General features: G+C 43.4%; 1 protein-coding gene across 2 annotated transcripts in view; it reads left to right on the top strand.

Annotated features, from left to right (window-relative positions):
* The window catches only part of PELP1 (proline, glutamate and leucine rich protein 1), a 244,783-nt gene that overhangs the window by 122,430 nt on the left and 108,594 nt on the right, over positions 1-13,759 (top strand). For both annotated transcript variants that reach the window (XM_069216298.1, XM_069216299.1), the window contains one exon: positions 3,659-3,809. In XM_069216298.1, the coding sequence (XP_069072399.1) occupies positions 3,659-3,809 (151 nt within the window). The remainder of the gene's footprint in view (positions 1-3,658; positions 3,810-13,759) is intronic.

Raw genomic sequence — 13,759 nt, 5'->3', positions numbered from 1 at the left:
ATCGTTCTTTTGCTCACCATGCCACCCCAGTTTATGCCTAGCCATATGCAAACCAGTCTTGACCCTGCTCCACATGGGAACAGTCCAACCTGAACTGCCAGGCGAGGTCCGCCCTGGACCGGAAACCAGCATCCTGGGACCGATTTTGTGGTATCACCCCCTTATCAGTCATGCTAGCTTGAATCCAGTGGCACAGTGACCAAGAGGCCCGCGTCTGGCAATACCCTGGCCACTTAGGGCAACTTTAGCAGCACAAAAGGATGATGGACAGAGTGCTGAAACTTTTCAAACGCTCACCCTCAGTTACAGATCTGAGTTTAATCCATTGTTCTTTTGCTCACCATGCCACACCAGTTTGGCAATCATTGCCAGAAAAGAGGTGTCCACATTTGACAGGAGCATGTGGATATCCTGGGCGTGGAGCAGGAGCTTAATTTAGCCTGGCGTTGTAGGAATGCCGGAGACCCACATGTTGTTCATAACTTTATCACCAGGGACTCGAGAGCCAGATGGAATAGGATTGGCAAAAGGGGGCATCCCCGCTTTGTTCCCCAGAGATGGGGAACGGGTCCGATAGAAAGCCATTGCTGTTGGTCTGGGCTGATGGAAAGGTGTGGAAGAGTTTGATTAGTTGAGTAAAACGGTTGCAGAAGCTAGCTTTCACTTGGGTACGGAAAATATGGGACCATTCGCAAAAGCCTTTTCGGCATAAAAGGAAATCATCATTCACTTATCTCTACTTCTGTTAGCCTGGCAGATAATGTGAGAGAGGAATCGCATATGGTTAGTTTAGGATCTCCAAGGCACAATGCCTGCTTGTGATTCATTATTCAGCAACAGTATGAACTTCCAGAGCCGCGTAGCTAGCACCTTATCTAGGATCTTCATGTAAGCATTATACAGCTAGATGGACCAATAACTGCCAGTGGGCTGTGGGACTTTTATTCTGTGTAGGAAGTAAAATATTGGTTGCTGTATTGACTTAGGAGTGAAGGGAGGAAATGTCCCTTTTGTGGGTAAACACCTTCGCCAACAGAGTAGCCAGAAGAGTGGCATTTGTCTTGTAGAAGCCATCATCTCCTTGAACCTTACAGGTGGGCATTTGTTTTCTGGCCTACAAACTTTCTGCAGGTGACACACCTGCTTACAGTTCACCTGCAGCTTCCTCTGTGAGATGAGGCCGGGTCAGACCATCAAAAAGGTGTGTTCCAACTGGGAGGGATCCTCCCTCATTTGGGCCTTATAAAGCTCCTTGTAATAGGCTTGGAATTACTCTGTGATGCTACACATATGGAAAAGGAGGCCAATCGTCTGCCCTGTTTGCTGGGATAAACTGTTGTGCGCCCATCTGCTTAAGTTGTTGCCCCAGTAACCATCCAGATGTTTCTCAAAATTCGTAATAGCGGTGTTTAGCTAGCGCTTTCGCTACCTTGGAGGTATACATGGAGTTTGTCCTTCTTAGCCTACGTTAATCATTGGAAGTTTTTCTGTCAGATGTGTGCAGTAGGACTTCAGTAAAGAGAAAATCAACCATGACTATTACAGACATTAAAAATGGACTTTAGCTCCTCATGGATGTTGTGCAGCACAGCTGGTTCCATTGTAGGAGGTTGGGGGGCTGGGCTGGGTTGGGAGGGGAGGGGTGGAGGGGAGTGCACGCTAGTAACTAGTAACAAGTATTTGCCAGTTACTGCATCTAAAAAGAGAAGTTGTTGTAGGGCTTTCATTGCCGACTTTGGCACAGACCTTTTAAAGTGCAGGGGGGCAACAATGTGGTGGGTTTACCACAGCAAATTAAGTTGTAGTCAGCAGGTCCAGTCGCGTAGTCAGTACTTGGGAGGGGCCTTGTCAGTGTGAATATGTAAGCGTGCCGTAGGGATACAGCAGCATTAACCTGAGTCAGAGGGTCCATGAAGCAGTATAGATGTGACTAGGTAATGTGGAACAGTGATCTAGGACACTCATCCTAATCCAACATGGCTGCCAGGACATAGGAAAGGCACCACAAAGCAGAAAATAGGCAGAGCGGGGGCAAGCGGGTGGCTTGCCGCAGGCAGACTAACCTCCAGCAGCCCCAGCACCTGGAAGCCCCCACCTCATTGGACAACGGGCAGTGCAAAAGTCAGGAGTGGCCACTCCTGGCAACGATATGGCTGCTGGGAGGATAGGGTGACTCCCCTGGCGTGGTTCTTTAGTAGAATGGAGTGGCAGTGGTGGCTGGCAGGCGGATTACTGGGGCAGTTTTGTACCTGCATCACCAGCACATTGTAGCCCTTCCAAGAGGAGATCTTGTGCCGTCATCAAGAAGCAGGGGGAATAGCCGAGTTGTACAGCAGCACCACTGGTCCCATAGCAGGCTGCTCCAGTCGGTAAAGATGTGGGGTCGGTGGGTTGCAGGACCATCCCCAGGCAGTAGGCGAGAGTTTGAGCCCGGAGGGTACCCTAAAAGGGGGCCGGTGCGTCTGAGTGCTACAGAATTCAGTTCGTGCATAGTGGGGCAAGCCTAGACAGCTGCCATCTCTTAAAGGCCTTGTCTCTGCACCCACACCCGGATTTTTTACTTTTCGAGCAAACTTAATTTCCCTGGTAGAGTTTTGATTAGAGTCCTGTTGAGATAACCTCCTCAAATCACTAACAGTTTAATCCAGTAGAATATCTTACTGATGCAAACAACCCTACAAGACAAATACACTTAAGTTTCTAATACAATTCCTAGAGTGTTGTCCCCAATTCCTTGACCCAGTCTTTACTATTCTTTCTCTGTTGTGAGAGCCCCCACCTACTGCAAAATCATTGCAAAGGTTTTGCAAAGATTTACAGCTTCTGGACATATCAGTTTACCAAAATAAAGACCTAACTTGGTGTTTACCTATTGCAAGAGGTTCCTACAGGGGAGATGTAGCCAAAGGGTCTCCAGAAAAAAGGGCTTGTTTTCATTAGTTTTAAAAAAAAAAATGTTTGCCCTAACATTCAACTAAAAGCAAGCAAGTAAGAGTGGAAGCTCAGATAGAAAAATACATTCTAAACGAATGTCAAAATGTGGAAAGGGATAAGGTATTGTAGGTGTAGAAGGTGTGGTTTCCAAATGAAGGATACTTTAGATACATCTAAAAAGTGAAACAAGGGAATCAAGAACACAATAAAAATTAAGCAAAATTGGTAATAGCTAAGGGAGGCATTTGCATAACAGTAAATTACATTGCATCTTTTGTGAGGAGATGCTAAGGTAATGTTTTTGCTAGTGAAAACAAATTAACATTATGCTAATTGGACATGGTACCATCCTGTCTTATTGTTAGATATTAACAAGATTATTTGTTTATAACATGCTGAAAGAAAATTGTTAAGCAGTATTGTGTTGTGGACCTTAAAATCATGTTACACAATGTCAGGAGCAGATATGATTACTGTACCAGAACGCTTTCCTCACTCTGCTTTTGTTGGTTTACATTAAAGAATTGCTAAGTTAGCATGTGAATCATCTCCATTGATGCAACATTTTCCAAAAGCCGACCTGATGCCAGCTTTTGCAGTACGTTTTCTTATATGCTGTCAGTGATCTATCCAGGAAGCAGACCCTTCCTTTATATACTTCTTATAAGTAGTATATTCATACCTACGTTTGTGAATATCCAGTAGTTTTCATTCTTTTTCCCAGTGCTGTTAGAACAAAGACATACTGTGTCCTGGAGCTGTGGTTAAAGGTTTGTGGTGCATCAAGTGGAGTTCTGCAAGGATCAACACACCATTCTGATGTACTGTTGGCTCACCTCCTTGCTGACATCACACCTTCAGCAGAAACTATCAAGGTAAGAAGTACGCTTATACACCATGCCCATCTTTACCCTGTCAGTGTTAGGTCTGCTAGAGCTAGTTTGACACTGTCCTCACCCCAGCCATCCTGGTTCTCTTCCAGCTATCAGGATAACATCGTCATACAGGTGCCTCATTACAGAGAACTCCTATGGTTGCTTTTAGAAAAATTCTGTTTTTCTCTATCCATTAGGTAGGTGGCAGGTTACAAACTTGGTGAATCTATGACTATTCAAGGCAAACAGTTTTGCTATTTGAAATTGACTTTGTTTCTTACCATCTTAGTTCTTGTACGAGCAGTTCTTAGTCCCCCTATTGCCCTTATAGGATCTTAATAGTAGACCATTGTGAGTGGCCATTCTAATAATTGATCAGAGTTGAACAGAAAGGCACTGACAGGGTTATCCTATATGGAACTGTAGTAGTTATAGACCGGTGGCAGTGTCTTGAGCTTTTCATCGCAAAGTACCCAAATTTATTACTGACTTCTAAACTACGTACCTCTGTCGGGTGTGCTCTGATTCTTTTGGCCCGATTATGATTTGTTTACACACAGGTCTTAATTACTAGTTACAAGTTATTAAACACACCCGATAATGATCATATGCATTAAATAAATCAAGCTTCATTAAATTAAACCTTCTGAAATTTAACAGGGGAAATGTGTGCATTATTTACCCTATAATGCAGATTTGGTACATTAAACTCCAAAATCTGCATGTTATTCCCCATATACTAATGATTTGTGTTATTTTTCACACCTGATAAATAATGAATCCCATGCTATCATTCATTAGAGGCGATAAACGCCTCAACTCCTAATCAGACCCTTTGAGTGTTAATGCGATGCTCATAACCGGTTCAGTCACTGACTTGCATCTCAGAGGAAAAAGTTCTGAATAGTGTAGCAGGTAGAGATATTTCCTCTCTGTCATTTGTATGAACGATCATTCATTGGTTTTCGTAGGAAAGGCTTGGACTAAATAGAGAGGGTTCAGCTGCTATTACACTGGTAATGTGAAATATTTGTGAACTTCTGTCTTTTGTTGCACTATTTTATTTTATTTTTTTCAAATCCAGGCATTCCTGGATATGAGAAGGATAGTTTGTGACACACTGTATTCCTCAGTACTCCCCGCAACCATAGTTGCTGCAAGATTGTACATTTACCAGTCTAGTAGGTTACCAAAGCTACCAGTCTTAACTGCTTTTTTTTAGTTGCAGTTTTGATTCCTATCAATGAAACCTATTGCCCTAAACTACTACATTAGAATGGCTTGTGAAAAGTAAACCTTGGACTGATATATTGTGTCCTTGGTGAGTTTGAGTCGTCTGGTAACTTCTGTAGAAGTGAGTTGAAGAAGGTTCGGAAGAAAGTAGACATGAGACACTCTACTTGTGGCTTGTTGTTCCTGTGCAACACTTCCACACAACCAATATCACCATCCGGTAAATACTGCTTGTTGCTTGAATCCGTAAGCTGTAGTGACTTGATTGTTTGACAGGAGGAGATGCAGAGGAAAAATTAATGGCGGATGTTAGTCTGTAACTGAGATCGCCATTTTCAAGTTGACTTTTGTGTTCCCCATCTCTACCTAAGCTTATGTACAGCCTCATCTTTGTTTTTTTGTCAAGTAATGACTTTTTTGTTATTTTGTTTATTAATTTTCAGAATTTATAAGAAACAAAACCTACATTAAGAATATATTAATTGCTGGTACAGTCAGGTGCTTAAAGACCAAAGCATATACATATTGGATCCTACAATCCGCAAGATATCTATTAAACATAATAACCAAGATCATGTATGTTGAGGTTGCATAGTCATTCAGCAGAAGGATCTGTCAAACAAAGAACACCTCACAGGACTATCTGCTGTAGAAGGGATATAGGCCTAGATTTAAATTGACTGAATTCAGGTGAATTATATTTGAAAAAAGTATAGCTGTGGCTTAATGTGTTTATGTATTGACAAGAAAGAACTTGAGAGTGGGTAACATAGGGAAGGCGCAGTGAGAAGATGGAAAAGAACTATGTGGTCCAGGAGATCACCACTAAACCACTAGAGGGCAAAATGTTCTAATAAATAAAACAAAGGCTTGGAATCCCCTGTGGCTCTGTGAGACCTTTAACAGCAACAGCTGTGAACCAAAACATTGGAATATTGGAGCTCCGGGCTTCTAACGGGCATTGTTTTCTGTGAAATTATATTAAAAATCCAATTTAATGGTGAAGTTGGATTTGTAATAAATCATAAGACAATGAAACTTTTAGACAGTTACCTTTCCCTTGCCTGAAGTTCCTGCAGGCTACATTTGTATTTGCTCTTGAACTCCTCCCCGCCAGTAATTAGCATGTGATTAGGTGTGAAAAAGGTGTGAAATGCTTCCCAGGATCAAACAGGCTGAGCTAAATGGGCAGTGATGATCCCTCCCAACATCACATTATATGTAGGATGGGGACTGAGAGCATCCTTCTTGACATACGTTTCAGATCCAGCTTGATGGTTCTGTTGGGTTTATATCGAACACTTCAAGTGCACTTGAAAGGTGGATTGCCAAGATAATTCTTGTATATCCATTGTCTGGTTCCTTGTTAACTCTGTTTTGTTCTACCAGACTTCTGTCACTGGATTTATTAGGGGGTGCAGTGGCTACGTCAAACTGGATTTTGGTAATAGATGTGAGAGGACACTAGGATTACCATAGTACACTGCCCATTCACACCCCCAGGCACCAAAGCCCAGGTTTAGTATGACTGAACATTGTTGCCATTAAAAAAATGTCCAAAAAGGGTAGGGATGCCCCTGGGAATTTTTACCCCATTAGCTAGGGCGTAGTCAGGAGTCATTGCAACCTACTACCTTGTGCTAGACATAAATGATGCATCTACAGGAAACCACTTCAGAACACTGAAGCTGAGGAACAGCTTGACCTCTCAGACCTGAGAGGAGCCCTGAAGGACTGGACATGCTCCCTTGAGTAACCAGGACAAAGAATTGAACTTAATCGGTCATACGGCTGACCTCTTGTTCAAGCTACAGAGATACAACAAGCTATAAGAGACCTGTCCTGAAACTGCTCATCTGATGATTAAAAATTGGCCCAGAACTGGTCCTTGCTGTTGCCTTCTGCCAAGACACCCTGTTAGTCTGTAAGTGCCTTCCCTCAGGTCCTGCTGTGGTGATTAAGTTGGAAGGTAAAATCTTTGACCAGGATGAACCTGGTTGGTGTATCCGGCCTGCACTCTCATTGAGGTCAGCATCAAATTGCTTCTGGTTCCTGGTCTTCTGCAGCCATTGACTATGGTTGGCATTTTGCACTTCTTTTGCCGTTATTCGTACTTTAAGCTTTAAATGTTCATATGCTCCAACTGTTGGGCCATGAACCCGAAAAGCTTTGAGGCAGTGGTCCCTAAAGCTGTTGGCGGCCTGATGCTCTGCTCCGTGCAGATTGAGATCTCGGTTGTGTTCAGACTTTAGTGTAGCCAGGAAGCCTGAAATTCCAGTGGGCGCAGCATCACGGGAATCTCACTGACAAGGTCCAGATTTTGGCAGGAACTGTGTACCGTCAGCAGTGGTGGCTCACGAGCAGTGATCGGGTCAGAGTCCTTTCCCTCTCCCTTCCTCAACCAGATCTGATGGTAGTGACAGATGCGGTGGTCCTGGGATGAGGTGGCCATCTGGCAGAAGTGGAGATCAGAGGCATTTGGTCTCCAGCGGCAATCCGGACTCCACATCAGCCTGTTGGAGCTCTGTGATCTTGCTGGCATTGAAAGCATTTCGTCCCTCTGTCAAGGGAAAGACAGTGCAGGTGTTCACGATACCTCCTCCTTGTGGCACTGCAACAAGCAGGGCGGGGTGGGGTTGTAGACCCATTGTCAAGAGTCGCTGCGCCTCTGGACATGGCTGGCAAAACAGGGCATATCCCTGGTGGTGCAACATGTGACGGGCTCTCTGAATGCCAGAGCAGACAAACTCAGTCAGAAATGCCTTCTGTAGCACGAATAGTGTCTCCACCCGGAAGTGATGCAGTGTCTCATCAGTGGGGAGTGCCTTGGTTAGATCTGTTCACCTCTGCAGAGAATGCACAGTGTCAGCAGTTTGGCGTGTAGGAGATTACAAGGAGGCAATCGCTCGGAGGCGCTTTTAGTCTCGAGTGGAACACAGGCTTCGTGTACGCCTTGCCACCCATACCACTTCTGCCCAGAGTTCAGAAGATCAAGAACAGCCGGGCCGAAGTAATCCTTGTGGCGTTGGACTGTGCAAAGAGAGTCTGGTATCCTGAGCTGTTGAGCATTTCCATTGATCCTCCGATTAGACTGCCCCTTCTCGAGGATCTTCTGTTGCAGCAGCACTGGAGGGTTCTACACCGACCTGGTCCTCTCTCTGCCTTCTTAATGGAGATCGAGCAGCAACAGTTGACAGCTTTTGACTGTCCGACCTAACTTTGTAACACAATTTTGGCAGCCAGGGATCCCTCCACCCAAACGGTGTACGACTATTAGAAGAAATTTGTGGCATGGAGCACAGACAAGTCTGTTGACCCCATTTCTGCCCCTCTTTCTGAGGTCCTGTTTGTCGTTTCCCTGGTCCAGCAGGGCTCTGCTATGGCTACTCTCAAAGGTTATTTGCCTGCAATTTCTGCTTTTTTTGCAGATGCCTGATCAGCCTTCATAAGTCCCCTATTGTATATAGGTTCCTTAAAGGTCTTAATTATGTTTCTTACATCCCCATCCATAATGCCTCATTGGGATCTGAATTCAGTTTTGACCTTTCTGATGTGCGCTCCTTTCAAGCTCTCCACTTCCTTGTGGCCATTACATCTGACTGTAGGGTGAGTGAGCTGCAGGCTTTATCATCCAAGCCATCCTATCTTTGCCTTTCCTGACAAAGTGGTGCCTTGTGCTTGGGCCTCTTTTTTTTTTTTTTTTGCCAAATGTGGTTACGCCTTTTCATGTAGGCCATCACCTTTCCTACTTTTTACACACCCACACATCCTTCTACTCCTTCTACGGAAGGCCAAGGAAGGGGAGAAACTCCACCACCTGGGCCCAGAAAGAACCTTGGCATTCTACTTTGATCGTACAAAACAGTTTTGTGTGGATGACTAACTCTTTGTAGAGTATATGGGTGCAGTACGTAAGCGGACCATCTCCAGGTGGGTCGTACTCTGTACTAAGATTTGCTATGCACTGGCCAAGAAGCAACCCCTCTGATGGTTTGTGTGCTCATTCTACCAGGGACAAAGCTGCGTCCACTGCATTTACCAAACACTACTACCTAGACAGTGAGGTCCATAGGGACAGGCATTTTTACCGTCCAGTCCTGCAGGACTTTCTAGTATGATCTTGATTTGCAGACCCACCTCCGGGGATGATACTGCTTGGGTTTCTAATCAAGGGTATGGAAACAGCAAGTAGAAGTCTCTATCAGATGTACAAGTTACTTACCTTTGGTAACGCATTATCTGGTAGGGGCATTCTAATTGCAGATTCCTTACTGAACCACCCATCCTCCCTGCTCTGGGGAACTGATTTCTAGGGGCATGGACGACACTTTCAGGACCTTAGTTTTGATGCACAAGTAGTTTCTTTATGGCTCTGCGCTTCTAGTGTGAAAAGTCGTAAAAAGAAACTTATGTCTGCGTGCCTGGGTGGCACGAATATAGTACCCACGCCATCCTATCAGGCACTAATGACGCTGACAACAGATGTGTAGCCGTTCAATGCCACCTAACGGAGCGCAGGTGTACTGCTCACAGAAATCTTCCGGATCCAGTCTGATGCATGGGAAGAATTCTAAGGTAAGGAATTTGCAACTAGAATATATCTCTACCAGATAAGGTGTTACCAAAGGTAAGTAACTTATGTGTTCCTACACTTGGAGAGTACTAGGCTTCTCAGTTGAAGAAGAAAGTTTTGTCTCTTATGGATTGGACTTCTTCAGTGTGTCAGTGTGTCCAAGATCCAGGCTGGGCATAATCTTAGGAAGGTGAGGAGAGCGGATTATTCTCCAGTACTTCTATATTGCTCTTTATTGCTCTCCTGACTTTCCCTTATCCATGTTATCAATGATGCCCATATCCTGGCTCTTCCTATGCATGCAGTGTTTGTGATCATTTTGAATACATACATACATACATACATCACCACCATACTCAGCCATTCAACTTTAGAAGGACCTAACTTTCAAAGCCACTGCACAGAATTAAGTAGGAACTTGCAACTATCTTCTCAAAGTTTCCTGGACTTTAACTTGGATGTGGATCCCCCTGTCAGTTCCTGAAGATCATCCCAAGAACAGAGTTTCCCCTCCTGTAATAGCTGCCCTCACTCTAATATACCCAAATCTTTGTGTGGTTGCCCTCTTATCTTCTTATCTTACACTAAGTGGAACCCGGGGAATACCACACTTTGGCATATCTGCTGTAATACGAGAGACTTGATGCCCACCTGATCAGTGCCCAAAGCAGGGCGATCGCTTGTAATACTTTTAACCTCACCTTTTTATAATAGTTCATGATCCCAAACTTGTACTTAAACTTGGGCCCCCCTCCTCTAACCTTTATTAGCACTGCTTTGAACATGGGACTAACCTGTGAGTTTTCAGAATTTACCAATAAACACCTACAATTTTTATGTGGGAAGGCCCATGCGTAGAGCTGCACGATCATTTCCTTTAAATTCTTGTACCCTTTGAGGGTAGCAAGTCTTTCTTAAAGTGTAGGGGAATGGCGTTTAAGAAGAAAGTTCATTTTGGCAGGATGGACATCTTTATTAAATTTAGTCTTCCAAATATTGGTGGTAGGTGCGACCAGCTCATTAATAATTTGCCAGTTTCCACCCTTGCCCTATTAAAATTTAGTTCAACTAACTTATCTAGGTCCAAAATAATTCTAATTCCCAGGTGTTTCAATTCTCTTTTTATTAGGCGAATTACTTCCTCCAACTTAAGAGTTGTCTAATCTCCCCACATTTATTTTCACTCACCTCACTCCTTACTAAGCCCATCTTGGTTTTCCAATCTAGGCGTTTCCCAGCATTTCACTTCTCAAAGTTAGCCAGCTAGCTTGCCTCCCACCTCTCCCTTCTAGCATCCAAGACTGAGGTGATACTGAGCTTTTGATCTTGTGTCTCTTTAAATAATGCACCTGTATGATTTTCTGAATGATGCTGATCTCAAAGTTGCCTTTCTAGGAGAACTACCACTTGTTCTAGCTTCTCAATTACCTTCTTAAGTTCTCTATTCTTCTGGGCAGAAATGCTAATTAGGATACCCCTCATAAAGGCCTTGATAGCGCCCCAAACTATATGCAGAGGTCACTTAATATTTACGTCTAAGAAACTTGCAGCCTCCAGTCTTAGTTTATCTATAACTTCTTGGTCTTTTAAAAGTGTATGATCTAGGGTCTACCTCCTTGTACATTAGTCTGTCACAATTTTCATTTCTAACACAATTGCTGTGTGATCAGACAGATGAGCAACTAAATGCCGTATATTCAAGATGTCTTCCCTAATTACCTGGTCCACCAAGAAGTAGTCTATTCTAGATGAATGCCTGTATTTTATTTTTATTATGATATGTGTATCCTTGCTCTGTTCCCGCCATTACCCTCCAAATATTGCACAAGCCCATCTGCCACATCAGGCATCTGATACAAGTTTACATTTTGGAGGAAACACTCGACCTACTATTGCCAGGCTTATTTAAAGTGTTATCCAAAACAGGGTTGAAGTCTCCTGTCATTATTATTGGTTAAGAGGCCTGTGAAAGCTCTAAACAAAGGTTTTTGAGGGTTTCCACATTTGGGCCTTAGTACCCCAGTAGGGTGTAACTACTATCATCTATCTTCAGGCTTGTCGGACTTACACTGCTTAATTGGTATCTCTGCTTGCTTTTCATCAGAATTGCCTCTCCTTTAGTATAACAGGTTTGATCTGAGGATACTACGTGCTGAACCCACTTCTGTGTACTAAAAACCTCCAAACACTCTACCCTAGACAAGTGTGTTTCTTGTAATACTGTAATCTTAGCTGGTGAATCCCTCAGATATTGTAGTATTCTTGTTTGTCTATTCTTTATGCAAAGCACGTTTACCTTCCATAATAGGATTTGCACCCTATTAACCTCTTCCCCCATTTTTAACTTCCAAAAGTAGTTAATACAGTTGACATAGATAACCTGGAGATCAAGTGGGTGTAATTGGTGCTCCTGAGGACAATATTTATTGTATTTCTATTTTCCCACTCTATGCTCTCTACCAAGAGCTCCCCACCTCTGACCCCCGCCTCCTTCCCCTTCAGAGAACCATCCCATAAACGTTTGTGGCTAATAAAGCCTTTTGGGTCCACGCTGGAGTGCGAGGGGGCGGTAATTAAGCAAAGAACAAAAAAGCAGAGAAATAGAGGGGAAAAAAAAGAACGGAGGTAGTTGGGATTAAGAGCAGCAAGACAAAATCCTAACCATACAAAATGCCCCCCCCACCCCCCACCCCCAACGTCTTTCCCCCTTAATTTGAATCTTTTTCCTGAAATGGTTGAACCGGAGATATAGAATGTATGTCAAGCCAGACAGGGCCCTTTTTAATCCATAGGGTGGTTAATTTTTCTGGTTTACCTGATCTCACACTTGTATGGAGTCTTAATCAATGTTGGTCTAACCTTTGTATCAGGCCTACTGTGTTGATCTATCCAGTGCATTTTTAGAAAGTGTTCATTATTGTGCACAACTTTTTATAATTAACTTGAATTAACTTGTTCAGACATCTAAGACCAGTAGAACTGCATGTTATTTTCCATCCTCTTTCTGTGCACCTCTCCCATGTTAGTTATGTTCCTATTTGAGAAGGGTTGCAGTGATACTATGTTGTTATCTGTGTTTATTTCTTGATAAATTCATATTAGTAAACTGTTCCTTTCCCTCAAAGTACGCCCCACTCAGATTTAGCTTTGAGAGAGTTTATCTGGTTAACCTAACATGTAGCAAATGTTGCTTTGGATAACTTATGCCAAAAAAGAACCCTGATGGACTCCATTTTACCATGTGCCATTCTATTTTTCCGTACTGTTCAGAAAAGGCAAATCCTCAGTCAGCCACTAGTGTTTGTAAACTTTAGGAGGAATTTTGTGCCTTTTTTTCCACACAACTATCTACCTCAAGGATGACTACTTCTACATGCTAGCATAAAGGGAGAAAAGATGGTTCCTCAGAATGGCATGTTTTACTCTGCTATAAAGAGTGTGCATAGATATGTGTCATGTGTCTTTTATTAGCAGCCTCAGCAAGTATTCCTCCCACATCATCTCAGGGAAGTCAAAGTCCCCATCCATGATGTTGAGCATTAGCCAATACCATAGGGAAACCTCCTCCTTCCCACTGGGGCCCTTCCACCAAACATTCTTCCAACCTATTTGTGCTGCTATTTGTTTCTACATGCTTTATGCTAGGTGGACAACACTGCCAATTCAGAGTCCTGGGTGACAACAGCCTTAAGGGTGTTCAGAGATCCAGGGGTGGAAATTGCACATCTGTAAAGAAACGCCACAAGTGTTTTATCATAATGGATGATTGACTGCTGAAGAGCAGCAGCAGCTGACAACCGTGCCTGGCACACGCTCGGGCAGCAGTATTCTTGTTACACAGGCTAGTTTTCAAAGTCAATGTGAAAAAGTTGAATCTCAAGCCACAAGATCTTTTCTGGTAGGTGTATTAAACTCTGTCATAGAAAATCCCTACCTGAGCCAAGAGAGGGTTATATAATTCCAAAGGTTACTACCTCTTTGTCAAAAACCACTTCCCCTCTCTGTGAGGATAATGATGGAACTACTGAGGATGATGCAGTGGTGCCTACTAAGATTGTACATGCATCCACTGCACAAGTATCTACTGAGGTAGTAATCGCATGTGAAGGGTCAGTGGGACAATCTAGTGTTTGTAGAGCCCAAT

The sequence above is a fragment of the Pleurodeles waltl genome, chromosome 12, assembly GCF_031143425.1.
Source record: "Pleurodeles waltl isolate 20211129_DDA chromosome 12, aPleWal1.hap1.20221129, whole genome shotgun sequence".
Taxonomy (NCBI): Eukaryota; Metazoa; Chordata; class Amphibia; order Caudata; family Salamandridae; genus Pleurodeles; species Pleurodeles waltl.
The sequence above is the reverse complement of the archived record's forward strand: the minus strand, read 5'-3'. Positions and strand labels throughout refer to the sequence as shown.